This window comes from Seriola lalandi, unplaced genomic scaffold, assembly GCF_002814215.2.
Source record: "Seriola lalandi dorsalis isolate HSWRI2012SDOR001 ecotype SW California unplaced genomic scaffold, Sedor1 jcf7180002054694, whole genome shotgun sequence".
Taxonomy (NCBI): Eukaryota; Metazoa; Chordata; class Actinopteri; order Carangiformes; family Carangidae; genus Seriola; species Seriola lalandi.
Window position 1 is genome coordinate 749,294 of NW_019525247.1, and position 17,016 is coordinate 766,309.

The 17,016-nt window shown below is 39.7% G+C and overlaps 1 protein-coding gene and 1 long non-coding RNA gene across 3 annotated transcripts in view; both read right to left on the reverse strand.

Moving 5' to 3' along the window:
* mta2 (metastasis associated 1 family, member 2) overlaps positions 1-17,016 on the reverse strand; it is a 38,549-nt gene that overhangs the window by 20,254 nt on the left and 1,279 nt on the right. For both annotated transcript variants that reach the window (XM_023423846.2, XM_023423845.2), the window contains exon 2: positions 6,586-6,653. In XM_023423846.2, coding sequence (XP_023279614.1) covers positions 6,586-6,653 — 68 coding nt within the window. The remainder of the gene's footprint in view (positions 1-6,585; positions 6,654-17,016) is intronic.
* LOC147818097 (uncharacterized) lies at positions 615-6,569 on the reverse strand. The gene is made up of 2 exons (XR_015438320.1): positions 2,540-6,569; positions 615-894 (listed from the first exon to the last, which is right to left on the reverse strand). It is a non-coding gene; the product is annotated as an uncharacterized LOC147818097 (long non-coding RNA).

The window sequence follows — 17,016 nt, forward strand, 5'->3', positions numbered from 1 at the left end:
GGCTGTACTACAACTCTTATTTTCGTAGTTTTGTCAACCATTTCTTTCAGTTACTGTAACATTGTAGTTAAAGAGACCATATTATGGAGGTGTTAGCACACTGTGTGTGCAGCAGCTGCTGTGGTATCCAATTGGGTATCAAGAATTGTGGAATTTCATTGGTGTTGGTACCGACTACCAGATTTCTGGAATCGTGACATCCCTACATCAGACCAGTAGTATCTACCACCATGAGGCAGTGACTTGAAGGTGATATGACTGAACTTAAATATTTAAAATGTTTGTCAAAGCTTCAGATCATTTGAATGGTTCCATTCAAGATATTGTAAATAATACTATCCAATATATATAGTGATCTTTCGACAATGTAATAAAGGTCGACTCTCAAACTGAGAAATGCCTTGAGTTGCTTACAGAATCAAAGTTACTAATGGTTATAAAGGATTACTAGTAAAACTCTATTTCACATTTTCCTCACCAGGTTATTTAACCCCTTCTGTGAACATAAAGTAGTTAAAACAGTGTCATTTTACATAAAACCTTTGCGAAATAAAACAAGATCTCAAGTACTAAACTTACTACTACATTTAAAAATGACAAAACTCCTCCTCCTCAAAAATAAAACACTTTATTTATATCAAATGAAATGTAAACACAGCCTGAAGAATGTAATGCACAAAGCTGCCGGAGACTTTTATCTACACAGTCCAGATCATGTCCCATCTCAAGGGAAAAGATTTTTCTTGTCCTGAAGTTGTGTCGTTGGTGTAGGAGGTTCCAGAGTAGAAAGTCAGACTGGTCATCTTAACTTCCTGTGGATAACTCAAGACGTTCCTGATGCTGCTGATTGCTGTTGTCTTCAGGCACTACATCCTCCTTTGATGGTCTCTCTTACTGTGAAGAGAGCAGAAGCATCACATCAAACACAAGCTTCATCATGTCACTCAGATAATCTGTAAAACGTGGCAGATTCTGTGTTACTGGTGCATTATACTGTTTCGTCAAGGTACACCTGCAGATAATTTTAGTCTTGAATAAATGAGAAGTATCTGTGGTGATCATTGTACATATATTGTATGTAATTGTACAGTAGGACAAACAAAATTTGGAATCCCGTAGACTGACCAGAGAAGCAACCTGTTCAGCGTATTTCAGTGGTGTGCAGCAACTTTTACAGACTGGCTGTTGCTACACCGAAAAAATAAAGAAAAATGCAACTAAAACAAACCTTTTCTTGACATTAGTAGTAGTAGTAGTAGTAGTAGCAAATCTCTCTTTAATTCAGGGCCTGTTCTGTCTCATGATTTTGTGCTGCCTGTCTTTCCTGTGCAGACAGTTTCTCCCCTGTATCCTGCTGCTCTCTGCCTGGACATCTTCACCTTGCTGCACTGAAGAATTGGCTTTATTGCTTTGAACTGAGAGTAAACATATCAAATGACACTTCTATGGTAATCTTGATTAATGGCAAATATTAACCAGACAGACCACACAGTGACAATACAGAATCCTGTATTTTCCTGATTCAATGTTCTGCCTCAAACTTACTGCACAGCGAACCCTTACAGAGTTAAAGATATCAACATGATACTAAAAAGCAAAGAGAATTATAAAAGGTGTGGGTATTGTGTTACATGGTAAACTTTAAATACATAAATAAATGTCTGTGAAAGCGTTCTTTGCAAAAGAAGTTATTAAAAGTTGTTCCACAATACAACCTCTCTCGTCATCGTTGACCAATGTGATTAGTAAGACAACTCATACTGATCTGAGATGACAAATCAGTCTAATTTACTTACTTTACTTGCTACTGCCGCCTCTTAACGCTTAGGAAGAAAAGAATGTTTAAGAAGTTTTCCAATGCGCAAGTTTACCTTCTACACACATCTGCACAAGTGTATAATAATGTGTGCAATATCATAACTGATCTCAGAACAATGGAAACTGAGTCAAGGGCAGTCACTTGTCTGTAGCTAGCTATAGCTGGTCACCTATCAAAGATCCCAGGTATATCCACAACGCTCATACACATAAAAAAATGCTGCTTCCTTCTCCACATGACAAACCCAAGCCATTGCCAACAGGACATGGCCATGCCATGAAAATGACATGAAATGATAAAAACCACGACCTACAGTCAAGCTAGCTTCCAGAGACAGTCTACTAGTCTACTGTGGCCACAAGAGGGCAGTGAATTACATGATGGATACTAACAAACATCAGATCCTTTAGGGGACAGAACACTGGAGAGAGATCCCCTCCACTTCAGTATCATTGTAACTGATGTCTATTATTAGCTTTAACTGCTTACCTTGCTGAAAGTGATGACACACCACCTCTGTAATTGTGTGATCCTTAAATGTAGCTTTCAAAGTATACTACAGTGTCTATTTCAGTTCAAGGTGAACCGGAAAAGTGACTGACATGTAAATATTTTTCTTTAATTCACATTTTCTAAAGACCACTCCCAATTCTTACGTAGCCTGATGAAAGAGTTTTGTATGTTTATTTTAGTTTTTGTAGTAATTCTAGTGGGACTTACCTATTCTCAGGGCTCCTCCTTTTCCACTGTTAGTACTGGTGCTGCCAACTTCCTCAGTTGGTTGCACCAGCACATGATTTGGTCACATCCTTTTTTTTCTTGCTTTGTTATAGGCAGTGTTGAACTTGATGACCATTTCCTTCTCCTCTGTTGAGCTATTACTCTCATCTAACTGGTGAAAAGAATTGGGAAGGGGCTCAGTGATATATTGGCCCCTACACGTTTTTTTAATTCCTCAGTGTTGTCCAATTTTACATTTTCAAGCTTAAACTGTGCTGATCTGGTAACAAGTTTAGGGTTGCCTGGAATGGACGGGTCACACCGCTACAATACTCATACAGCATAGCATTCCTCTCGTGCCACAACCATGATTACTGCATTAGCCATTGTGGTTGAAAGTAGTGCTGAGTTGAGCTAAAATGTTTCATATCAATGACTAATCTCATTCTCATTTCATCATCAGGACCGAGATGGAAAGTCTGCGAATGTTAGAAAATCTTGTTTCAGATGTGACATCATAACAGTAAGAATCAGTTTGTCTGACAGAGAATCATAAGTGACATGTTGGTTGAAAGTAGTTAAACATCATGATAGTAAAGTTAGCAACTAATTTATACAGGCAGCCTAACATTAACCACCAAAGGGTCCATGCTCCCACAGCACTTATTAATATTACTTCTAACCTCTGTTTCAGTGCTGCGCCCAATGAGACGCCTAGATCAGAGCTAATGTTCCTCTGCGGCTAATACCAATAGCTATCGGAGCAGCTGGGGCTGCTATCAACTGTGAGTCACTGAAAATACCGACTGAAATTGATATAGGTTTAAAATAATTTGTGAAAACTGAAATGTACAAGCTCATGAGCAAGCTAGCAAGTCAGCCTTAGCATGTGTAATCACTTAGTTGCTCAGTGAAATGGTTATGTGCAGGCTATTGATAATAGGTCACAAAGAATGAAGGTTTCACTGACATACTTACAGGTTATGGTTCTGGAGCTGCACATCCTTCAGTAGCAGCCGACAATCCCAGCAAGCAGGCGGGTGATGGCTGCTGAACGCGGTCACTTGGTGGAACGCAGAGTCCAGACAAATATGTACCAATTGTACTGCTGCTGTATGAGCTGCTGTATCCAAAATATGCAAACGATACCCGCTAGTGCCTAAAGTTGCCTTTTCTCCACCGCAGCCACAACAGAAACTCTTTCTTCCAGGCACTGTGGTTGAAGTCCCAGTAGGTTGCACTACATGGGTGTGCTCTGGTGCTGAGGCCTGGAGCGGAGGTTTGTTTATGGATTTCCACAGAGTTCATACATCAGTGTCATGGAGCAGAAAAAACGTTGAACGAAGTTTTCAGAGCAGACTGAAACTCTGGCTTTTGTCTTGCAGGAGGCATTTTATTATAAGTTTATGTAGTTTGGGAATTTTAACTGTGTTTAACATGGACATCCAACATCACAACAGTATATAAAAGAGAAAAATCACAAAAAGCAGAACATGTTGCCTTTAGCAAGACAACAGTTTAACCATATTATCTGGATTTTTATCCTGAACTAAAAATGAATTGTACCCCCCATCAGACTTCTCTCTAGCAATGCTTCCGTGTTACTAGATCTCAGCTATGAACTTGGTGAGCAGGATGTCATTATTATTGATGATGGCCAAAGGCAATAAGAACAAACTGGACTTCCCCTTTAAGATTCCTAAAACAAAGAATACTTCTTGTCACTGCGTCACTGTTCAAATTTTCCACTTTCCACTTTAATGTGAGGCAGCAGCAGCTTCCTGTAGCATCAGTTACCAATATTAGCAACTGGTCAGTTTATTAAACCCTCCTGTTTGTAAAAATGGGTCTAAATTAAAAGGGAAATGTTTGTCAGCTGTGAGGACGTGTAGTCAGAGGAAGGTGATATGACCTTAAAGGAATATCATGATAACAAGGTGTCTTGGTATTTTGTGAATAACCATCTCAATGGCCACATGTTAAAGATACGTTTTACACAAGAATCTACTGATGTTAAAATAGACCTTAACTTTAAACTAACTTCAACCCTATGCAGGCCTTATTGGGTGTCCAATGGTGATTATCAAACTAACTTCAGCCTACTGTTTGCTCTCCTCTGAGATTCTCCTCACACAGGTCAGGTCAGTAGATAACTGCGTGATGTTGTTATCAAACTTCTTCCTTCGTCACAACTTGTTCCCTTTTCTTTGAACCAGTTTCTCCAGTTAATATCATGATATGACAAATTTTTCTCACATGATTCATGCTGGTATTAACATAAACTGTATGATGTGGCACACCTCTAACAGGAGCTTTTAAGGTTAGATGGTGGGTGTTTCATTCTCCTGGACCTGGACTATGATTGACCACACTACAGCACACACACAGTGTTTCCCTCCACATTCCAGCCTGAGCCTGGAGAGCCGGTCACTCTCTCTCTCTTACTATCTATTCATTGAGCTCCGCAGCCATTAACACTCAGGACGCTGCAGTCTTCCTGGTGCTCAGCACAAGCCCCTCAATGTAAGAGCATTACATAAATGAGCTTAATCCTTTGACTGGGAAACAAGCCTGTGTCATATGCTGCTGCTGTTATGTAAGTGGCTGCTGTACCAGTCCTGTCGTTACTGTAGCCGTGGTTTACAACAGAGGGAACGAGTGTCTGTGTACAGACGTTGATTTGTTGACTGGACACATGTTTGAAGTCTCCCCATATACAGTTCATTCAGAGAGTGTTCAGACCCCTTCACTTTTTTTCACATTGTGCTATGTTGAAGCCTCATGTTAAAATTGTTCATTTTTTCCAATCAAATCATTAATAAAAATCAAATTCCCTTTTCCCTTCAGAAAACTGAATTTTAGAATTTTTTTGCATATGTATCAAAAAGGAGAAACTGAAATATCACTAACGTAAGTGTTCAGACACTTTGCTCAGGACTTAGTTAAAGCACCTCTGGCTGTGATTACAGCCTCCAGTCTTCTTGGGTCTGACAACACAACCTTTGCACATCTGGATTTGGGATTTTCTTTGTTTTTCTCTGCAGATCCTCTCAGACTCTGTCAGGTTGGATGGGGACGTCAGTGGACAGACATGTTCGGGTCCAGAAATGTTGGATGTGGTTCAGGCTCAGGACTCTGGCTGGTCTACTCAGGGACATTCACAGAGTCCTTTCTAAGCCTCTCCTGTGTTTTCTTGGCTGTGTGAACCTTCAGCCCAGTCTGAGGTCCTGAGCTCTGGACAAGGTTTTCATTAAAGATCTCTCTGTACTTTACTCCGTTCAGCTTTCCCTCAGCCCGACCAGTCTCCCTGTCCCCCCCATTGCCTGATGCTGCCTCCACCATGCTGCACTGTAGGGATGGTGTTGTTCAGGTGATGAGCAGTGACATGACTCTTAGAACTGAGACCAAACAGTTCAGTCCTGGTCTCATCAGACCAGAGACTCTGGTTTCTCTCAGTCTCAGAGTGCTTTAGCTGCTTTTATACAAACTGACCCTGAGGAGAGGCTTCGTCTGGACTCTGACATAAAACCCAGATCAGTGGAGAGCTGCAGTGATGGTTGTTCTTCTGGAAGTTTCTCCATCTCCACGCAGGATGTCTGGAGCTCAGAGTGACCATCAGGTTCTTGGTCAAGGTGAAGAAACATCTCAGAGATGATCAAGGGAAATGGAGGAACCTGAACTAAACTAAACTTCAAGAATCACAGTAAACTGTCTGAATACTTATGTCAATGTGGTATTTCAGGCTTTAGTTTTAAAATACATTTGCAAAAATTCATAAAATTAATTTTCTGTAAGTTTGTAATTATGGTGAATTGAGTGTAGATTGAAGAGGGAAAATGAATTTAATTGATTTTAGCATCAGGCTGCAACATTACAACATGTGAAAAAAGTGAAGGGGTCTGAAGACTTTGTGAATGTGCTGTAGATTTTTATTGATGCCTGCCAGCTAATCAATATATTTTGTGGTTATGGTGCAAACCGAGAAGGTAGTTGTTATTTTTTAAACAACCTTATAAGTGAAACATGTGAAAGAGAAGTCCACCAACCTTGTTGAGCTCTTCTATTCTGCGGATCAGGTAAGGGTTGCTGGAGGAGTTCTCAAAGTACACATAATCTGGAAGAAACAACAGAAAACAAAGATTTGACATTTCCAATGTGTTCACAGGGGAATACACAATGCATGACCATATCTCATAAACATACTGAGTATAACAAATATTCTTCTAATAAAACATTTTACAACAACAGCCCTGAATGCACGGCTGACTGATCCCCTGATAGTTCAGGTTTCCTCTGGACAGACACCTCCACATTTCTGTTATTGAGTCTCATCAGCTCTGTTCATGTTCTGTGGGTGTAGTGGCAGAACTGAAAAGATTTTGCCGAGCCTGATGGATAGGAATCCATTTACCCTGACACACAGCTCTGACTGGAAGCCTGTCCGTACGACACTGAGAGGCTGTTAGGAGAGCCACACGCTGCCAACTCAGTACATGGACTTGTGTAACGTGAGCTGCAGGAAAGCTCTCTACTGAAACACAATGAAAAATTGTGATATCATCAGCTGATCTGATGTGTAAGGTACAGTTAGAGATTGGGGTTAGAATCACACATAAGTCATAACTGCAGGGTGTTACCCACAGCATGTACTTGTGCCTGTGCTCCACTCTCTCATTTTCACTTTTATCCTCAAAATATTTTCCATTCAAATATATTTTCTAGATCTCAGGTTTTAAATATTCAAAGGAAGCAAAAAAGTACAAGAAAGTACAAATTGGAACAATTAGTCAGTCCCTCCAGGATTTTGCTGGCATTTTTTGGGATTGTTGCGGGCTAAAATGTCTGATTTCATGACAGCTTTTCTTAAATATTGCGATGAAAGTTGCAATTTTTTTAGATGTTTTTTTTGCAATGAAACGGCAGGATAGGGATGTTTAGGAATTAATCGTTTAACCGCTAACCGACAATAAGAATTTTGACCGATTAATAAAATCAGTTTTACAATTTAAAAAAAAATGTATAATGTGGGTGGATTGAGAGACAATCCACCCACATTGAATACTAATCCTCTTGACTGGTGGAAAGCTAATCAGATGCGTTTCTTGAGGCTGGCCACTCTAGCAGGTGTTATCTCTGCATTCCTGGGACATCGCTACAATCTGAGCATCTATTCTCCACCAGGGGTCTGAAAGTTAACATACTGTAAACCAGACGAACCCCACAGAATGTCAACATGTTGCTATTTCTGAACAAAAACCAGTAGACAAGCTGTCCGCTATGGTGAAGACTGAGGTAGACCTACCCTGTTTATTTTATTAAGAGGTCTGAAAAATTCAACTACAAGTTTACATTTTGTTCACCTGTTGGAAGTTTTTGATCATGAATTAGCCGGAGGAGGAGGAGGAGGAGGAGGAGGAGGTTTTCCCTACAGCGCTCCCGGCACTGGACAATTCCATGTGTTTTGAATTTTTTTAAACTGTTTATACATTAGAAAGTCTGGCTACTATTTGACATTTATTTTATTTATATAATATTTTCCTACACGGGAGATCAAAGCTATTATGCCGGTTCTGCACATGTAAAAATAAATCCCTTCTTATGAAAAAAGAAAAAAACATGTTCTAATGGGTCACAGACACTCGACCATTCTAAGCAGTACATTCAAATCTTGTCAGTTAATGGTTAAGAAAAAAAACAGCTATTGGTCAGAAAAAAAATTAAAAATGAGCATCCTTACTGCGGAATAAAAATTGCAAAAATTTTCACTAACTTTTTTTGTATAATTTATTAGAAATCGAAGGCTACTTGTACCAGTGAGATTAAATCCAGTAAAGTGCAGGTGGTGGAAAAAAAGAGAAAAGAAAAGAACAAGCAACTACCCTCCTCTGCTCCGTCTTAAAAACCAGAAACAAGGAAGGTTTGGTGACGTACGTCAAGGTTTTGATCAAATTTGCGGAAAAGTTGCAGCGATTGGACAGAAATGCAATGTCGCGCACAATTCACAGGGATTGGTTGAATTTGCATTAATTATTGTGATTCCGACATCGTGACTTTCTGGAGGGACTGATTATTATGGCTCTCAGTCCCTTTCACCTCAACAGTATGTAATCTTAAAAGTATATATACGTAGTATAAAGGTAGATGTCCAAGTGTTGTATGATTATAAAGCAGGTCTAGGTTCTATATTAATAACATGAAAGTATCAAAGCGCTCAGTCCACAAATAAATGCACACAGCCTGTATTCAGAAACTGAGCATTAAAACCAGCCATCAGGACCTCTGGAACTTGTGATGTCACAGCAAAGCAGTCAATGCCCTCAGCCACACCTCAAGCCCCGCCCACCTGGACCCACCCATCCAAACCTTGCAGGATTTGGTTTCGCTTAGTGTTTACCTGAAATCTGCTATATTTTTTGTGGATCACTCACAAAAGACTGAGGCTCAGAGCCTCCTCTCTTCTGATTGGCTCACCGACCTTTTGTTACTAGAGCGCCAGAGAGAAGCCTGAGAGAGGAGATGTAAAACTACAATGAGATGGTTTTTGGTTCTTAAAATCACAAATATATCTTCTTATGGATCAACACTTCAAATCAAACACAGTAGAAGAAAATATGGAGCTTTAAAAGGTGACCACAGTCCAAAGTGGCTGCAGCAGGAGCCTTCAACAAGTCAAGATCAAATGTCTAAACCTGCAGGTCCCTGAGGCTACATGTCTTTGTCATATCATGTCATGCTATCTTGAATACATTTTGTATACAAAATGTCAAAACAGCTGGCCAAGGTCAGCCAGGAGCAAGATATGAAAATAAGGATACAATTTTTAAAAAACATCAAAATTTTAAATCAAGCCTCATTATTAGTGATTTTTTTTTTTTCGCCTATGAAACAAACTTTTCCCCTACATTCATCATCATTTGAAAAATGAAACTGATAGCAACAGAGCAGTCACTTTGGATACGGGGACAGATAGATAGTTATCTTTGTGTTACTTTGCATCACATCAGCAACAAATGGGAGCTGCTGAGCAAATACTTTATACATCTGAAAGGGAAATTACATCACACCAAATGACAGATAACCTCAGACCAGCCCTGCTTAAATACAAACTGGATGAGTTTTACAGTGACTGTGAAGCCTGTGTTTAATAGTTTAAAAACCAACTGTTTGAATATACATCTGTTTCTTCTACAGTATGCTGAATCAACAAACAAATATAATACGTTATGTATAAGTTATGACAGTTTAGATGTCTGTGAACAGCGAGGGTTGCCAATCTGTGGCAGATCATTGGTCCCCTGTTTCAATGCTCCCTTAAAGCAGCTCTAATGTCAGCCCATCCTGGATTACCATGCTCAGGTGATGCCTGAACAGGAGGCTGGATGTTTACATGTCCCTCTGGGTGCTCCTCTGTGAAACTGTCAACATGTTCCTCACAAATGTTATGAAGCACACAGCAGGTCAGAGCCATGTGCTTGCAGTCGTGTCTTTTTAGGAGGCAACTCTATTGTCCTTTAAATCTCCACAAATGATTGTGCACTGCCCAGCCTATAATTGTGAGTGTGTTGCTCAGGATGTCTGAAAAGGACTTTATGAGCCAATTCTGTATTGAGTGAGGTGACCAGCCAAGCTGTCAACCATCAGGTAATAGTCACTTTATTTTGTCTTAGTAGTTCCCTGTCACATAGGACGCCCCATAAATGTGAGTCTCTGCTTTTGCATCATGTACACTCTCTGGATAGCCTACATCAAAGAAAAGACCTTTGCCATCCAACTACCTGCAGAACAGTTGAATACCATCCTCTCCTGTTGTAATAGTCTCGATGAGACTCTTCTGGTGCCATTATTGCAATGAGGCTTCCATCTGTTGCAACAACACACTGTGGTTCTCTCCAACGATGATGGAACAAAGTGGTCATTTCTACTGACTTGTCAGAAACATTGACAGGAGACAGCACCATGATGAATGTGCTGCAGAAATCCTGAACACAACTAAACACTAAACACAGTGCTCAGGCCTAACACAAAGAGAGGGCTGATGGTCCCGTATTAACTGCCGGTGGCCAGCTTCCAGATGGCAATTTCGACCCACTTTCGGATTGGGATACACAAAAGTGTCTTCCCTCATGTTCCTTCTCCTCTTGACATCACCCTCACCCAACCACATATGTACTCACATGACTCCCGGGACTCCCCAGCCCCAGCCTACACATCATGCTCTGCAGATGTAAAGGCACATGCTTATGACTGCAGCAAAAATTACATCGTCATTTTTAGGTTTTTTTCAATGGAAATGAAATGCAAAATTACCATTCCCACTAACATTGACTCATCGCAAAACCTGAAACAATCACAATGTCGTTGTCATCGTTCAGCCCTACTATACAGTGATGTAATGACGTAGCTCTTTAGCCTGAAAAAAAGCAAACTGATTCCTAGAAGGTCCACAAGTTGAACCAGCTCCAAACCAGCACCAGACCAGACCAGACCTAGGAATTAAGTTGTTCAATGCCCCAGATTTGCTTAAAGTTGATGGCTGAGATACAAATACTGTAGAATCTTAGGCTATTAATTCACACCACAACACCTTAATTTTAAGGCAGCGTTTCAAAATGAAAAAGATGACCCTTTAGTTCTGTTTGCGAAACGATCTCTGTCCAGACTATTATACCTGAAAACATATATACATATACATGACTAAACATGTACAGTGGGCATGTGAGCCAGTGTAAACAGGAAGCAGATCCGCTTCTCTGCATTTCATTGGTTGCAGAAAATACTACGAACAAGTGTTAAAATGCAGAAATTAACAGAACAACTGTTAGCAAAAACAAGGTCAGTAACACTTGTAAATCATTATTATGTTGTATTCACGCTGGCCGTGTGTGTCTACGTCATAGTTTCCAAAGGTGACCCAGTCTACAACACAACCCTGAAGTTTTCAAACTAAAACAGGTCCAGCAGCGTTTCCAAAAGTCTCAGTTTTTAAGGCTTGAAAACTTTGGAGTAGTGTGGATGACAGGAGTAACTGTAGCAAAGTGATGAGTTTTTACACCAAAATGTAGTAGTGTGGATGAAGCCTAAAAAGTGTTATGGATAGGTTATTTTATGACAGAATAAAACTCAACCCAAGACTTAAACATGACACATCTATGTCTCCTGGAATATCCGGTAATATCAATGCAGACATTTGACACATAATGCAGCCCTGTACCATTTACGTTAATTGGCCTACAATAAACATGTACGTGTAGTCACATGGGTGCAAAGGTCTATCTCAGGATTTTAAAAATCAATATTACATCAAATTTGATGAAGTGATGAGTACACCTTGCTCAGTATTTAAATGATTTAGTTTGTATCTTTTAGTTGATATGTGTAGGCCAACAGCTTCACATTAGATCGTTAATGACACACTGCTACAAGGTTTAATTTGTAATGTTAATCTTATTTGGTGCACATTAGACAGTGATGAGTGCATAACTGTTGGTTAAAATGGTTCTTCGTATTGAATGATAGTGAATATGGACTGAATATGAGCTGACCTGAGACCCATCAGTCTGTCAACCTGTTTTTGATCAAATCTCGCAGACACGTATCATTCATCATCCCACTGCCACAGACTCGGTGCTTCCTTGTAGCCTCTGATGCAGCTCTTCAGTGGAGTGTGGCTTCACATTAAGCTCCATCTGGTCCTCTCATGAGCAGGGACACAGAGCCTCAGGAGGGTATCAGGAGGTTTCTGATGCATCACCACAAGCAGGAACAGAGGAGGAAGGATTCAGACAGGGAGAGGATTTCTTGCTCTACTTAACACACTGATGGGGAGTCCGACCAGAGAAGCTCTGCCTCCTCATTCACAGTGAAGGAACACAACCTCACCAGATTACATAACACTGGCTGAAGCACCAACAGTGGATTTGCACTTTCATGTGCTTGACATGATGATTCCATCACTAAAGACATGTAATGGTGGAGGGAGGGAAGCCTTCCATCTCTTCTTCTTGGACCAGTGGGACAATTTAAAGAATGATCCTGGTTCACCTGCAGTGAGACCAGCTGAGTGGATCAGTTAGAGGGGACTGACAGATCAATGGTCCAGGAAAAAATACAAAACCATACTGTGGGAATTCCACATCAGATCAACAGATTTTAGAACATTTTCACAACTGCCTATCTTCTTACCTGTTGTAAATAATGTCAATGTACCCAAAAACTAGCGTGCAATATTTTTGTCTTGTATCTTCTTTAAATTTTCATATATAAAACTCATGTTATAGGACTTTCTTAGCAACTAGGTGCATGCCTGAAAGAAACCAAAATATTGGATGTATGAGGCATTAAAAATAAAAATGATATCACACCTATATTTGGAGTGCATATTACCCATGTATGACAAAGTCTACCCTAAAAATAATGACTAGAAAGAGCATTAATACATGCACCAAATGTGAAGTTAGGACCTTGTACCAAACTATGTTTATTAAGGTATCAGGTATTAAGGTTTTCTTTCTTGGTTGCCAATGCCTTTGTTTACTTACATCTGCTGTTCTGTTTAAGCAGCCTAAATAAGATATAAGCCAAAAACATTGCACAACAGTTGTTGGGTGCAATGACATTATTTACATGAAATGTAAAGCAAATCCAAGATCAGTCAGTTAAGGCCTCTGTTCTTGATCTGGACTTCAGAGACTTCATACTGTCTACTCTTCAAAAAACAAAACACAGACCTCAGACCTAACTTCTCACGTCCTCTCTGCATAATCACATCACCTGTGAAAAGGGATGAGCTGGTTTTATGTTAATGTATGTATCAGCAGGTGGAAAAAAACAGACCTGAAAAGAGAGTGTCTGCTGAGGACCTGCCAGGCTGTGAGTGTTTGTTGTGGACGTATGCGGCTGAAGTGGCGCAGTGTGCTGGGTGCTAGAGGGTGAATGAAGAGGAGGAAGCCCTTTGACTAATCTCTGGGGAAGATAATGATCTTACATGCAGCCTGAACACTGTGTGCTTCTGGAGGACTGGTAATATGTGCGCTCACTCACACAGAACTGCCTGCACCAGCCAGCCGCAACAAAGAAATCTTTATTGAACGCAAAATCCATGGACACTTGCTCCACAAATATGAACCCATTGCGACAGATTAATGTTGAACATTACTGCTAGGGCCTATTTTACCAGATACACTGCACAAATAAACAACATAACCTTGTTACTGGGTGGGCTACTTAAAAGTCAATTTGGAAGTCATTACATAATCATATGCTTGTTGCTAACTGCAACGTTACATGGGCTAGAATTAGCAGTACACGGTAACCTTTTATTTTCATTCCAGCACTACACATGCATGATCCGGTGAGCTGGGCTTTTTGCAAAAACTGCAACTTTGCCTGAGAGACCTGGCAGTTCTACAAAACCTCCATACAACCTTAAACCAGAAAGGATCTAATGCAAAGCTCCCAGAATGCCTGTTGAATGTACAGAGGAGGCCCATCACAAGTCATTTCCAGTACGAGGGACTGTTCTGAGCAGCAGTCTCTATATCTATCCATCTCTACAGATTTTAGTCACACATTACTTTTAGGGATGATTCAATGAACATTAAAATTCAGACTACTTGACTGGTCTTAACGCAAGGAAACAATCAGAAAACAGACAAAACTGAGCACATTTTAACATGGATAGCAGTGCTAGCACAAGCCGCCTTCTTAGCTTGCAGGTTTACATCCACACATCTGTACTGAATGTGTTTACACCTCCCTGGTTTACAACATCCGGGCAACAGCAGGGGGAGAAGGAGGGCAGTTGTACATTAATAAAATATTGATAATTACTTTAACCAAATGGTATTCCTCGTGCTGACTAGTGAGCATAGCAACGTTTCACTGTTTAGTCAACTAATCGCACACATCCCCAGTTACTGTAATGTGTGCACTGAACTGCAATATCACAAAAGAAACAAAAATATATATGAAACTAAATAAGAGTCCATACAACAACAAATTCTGAAAATTAAAGAAAAAAAACCCTCAATTTCTCAACTCCGTCAGTGTGTAATGTTGTCTGAACATAAACTGCCATATAACAACTTCATCATTAAACTTTCAGTTTCTTCTTTATGCCAGGAAACACCAGATAAACACATAACACAAGGCTAATAGTACGACCAAACGTTCATTACCAACTTTTAGTGCAGGCCAGCTTTCAGTCCTCGGAGGGGCCTGTTGGTAAGATTTAACCTTAAATACCTGGCTCTAAACAAAAGAGCAGATCTGGCTAACACTATTTTATGAGTCTGTCATTTCCTCAAAGGTGTCCCAGAAGGAACTATGCACTTGACACTTGTTACGCAATAATCTTCAAATGAACTGCTGTGCATTGACTAAAAGATTGACATAAAGACTTAACAATTCATTGCACGGATGCAAATTAGGATTAATTTAATTAATCTTCTGATTATTTTCTTAATCCACGGTCTGATCTATACAATGTAAAAAAAAAAAAGAAAAAAAGAAAAACAATTTCCAGGAGTCCAAGATGATGTAATAAAAAGTAATGTTTTGTCCAAACAACAAAGATATTTAATTTAAAATAAGACAAGAAAAGGTATCAAATTGTCACATGTGAGAAAATGGAAACGTCAAATATTTTGCTTAAAAAACAAATCAATCCAACAATAACCGATATAATCATAAATACAGTTGTTAATTCATTTTCTGAAAATAAATAAATTGGAAGTGGACCAGCTGAATACCATCTCCACATTCTACAAGCTGCATTTCGATATGGCAGAACTTTGCAAGGCATTTTCTTGCAGTTCCTGTGTAAAAACACTGCTGGTAAATTTAGTAAATTTACCACAAGTTTTCAGGGTCAGATTTTTGTTACCTGTATGTACACAGGTGTGCAGTGATGACTTTGCTTGTAATACTCCCAACAATCACTTCCAAATTACATGTCTTTCCAGGACACTTCAGGGGCAATTATTTGAAAAAAAAACAACAACAAAAACGACAACATTAGGAATTTAAGGATGATAATTTGTAGCTGACATGTATGAGATCTTCACATTAGCTGCCGAGCACCTACCCAGAAAGCACTTCTCTGCATTTTCATATTATTATTTCATGTATCTTTGCAGAAATAACAGCTTTAACTGGAGGGACCACTGAGCCAAACAGCCATACTGCAGGACACTACCTGCTGTGAAAGCAACACACACACAAACTGGCTCATTAAGAGACAAGAGTGAGTGCCCGTGTGCCGATGGGTCATGGAGTCACTTTAAAGCAAAAAACACCACAACAGCAGAGCGGATACAAATATTGGAATATGGAACTACACATCATAGGTCAATTTAACACAAATACAGTAACACTTAAAGATAATAAAGATGACTGAAGGCTAATGACTACATAAGAAGTATTAGCTGGACATTGAAATTAATAATAAAAACAACAGAGGTTCAGTTGTCATAAACAGAGAGAGCCATGTATTACATATTCAGTAGACTTTCAATGAGGAAATAGAAAAAACACTGAGCCACTGACTGAATAATCGATATCTGATATTTCATAAAAGCCCAATATCATACCAATCTGCTACCCAACACCAACGAGATTTGCTCTTGTAAGCAGTGTACTGTAAAAATCTGTCTGCTGTAGATATGAGAGTTTCAGGCTAATAGCAGCACACTAACCAGTGCACAAACTGAAACATGTACAATTAACAAATACAGAAAACAAAATTTAAAGAAACAATTTCATATTGTACCATTATCTAATAAAATTGGACAAAACCCGACTGTTCAGACATTAAGCACAGAATTATGCAGCATACTTAGCAGAGTAGTGTTTAATCAGGATGACCTAAATAGCCTACAGACTCCTATGTGACCTTACACAGCGATAAGCCTGTCACACAGTCTCACCGTCAATTCAGCCATCTCTGCCGCCACAAAACCAGACTCACAGAAGGTACACAAAGTCCTCACACGGTTATTAATGCTTACAGACAACAAACGCTGGTCGCAAGCACTGAAAACACGACGTGACAGATCGACACCCACAGCTAAAAAGTACACTTGTTCTTATCGCAGGGTCGATGAAACTGGAAAATATGGTGGAGGCAGTCTAGCTGGCAGCTAGCAGTCTCTACCGGCGTTTCGGTTCTCTCCACAATGGTGGTGACATTTAGACACCCGGTGTTAGCAGATGAGTTAATTTTAATTGTATCGCGCAAAAAAACTTAACATTACTACTAGAAATGAATTATTTTATTTTGCTGATATTCTACAGTTACCGTCCAGCAGTAAGTGGCACATTAAAAATGAGAAGTCTCACTGATTCTGCAATTGCTACATTGGTAGCAAGTTAGTGTTAGCTAGCTAACTTAGTTCAGCTTTTTCAGGAATTAGGACTGAGTTAAGTGTTTCACTCGCTGGTGTTTCCTAGTAACTAATGATACACAGTAACAAGACGGG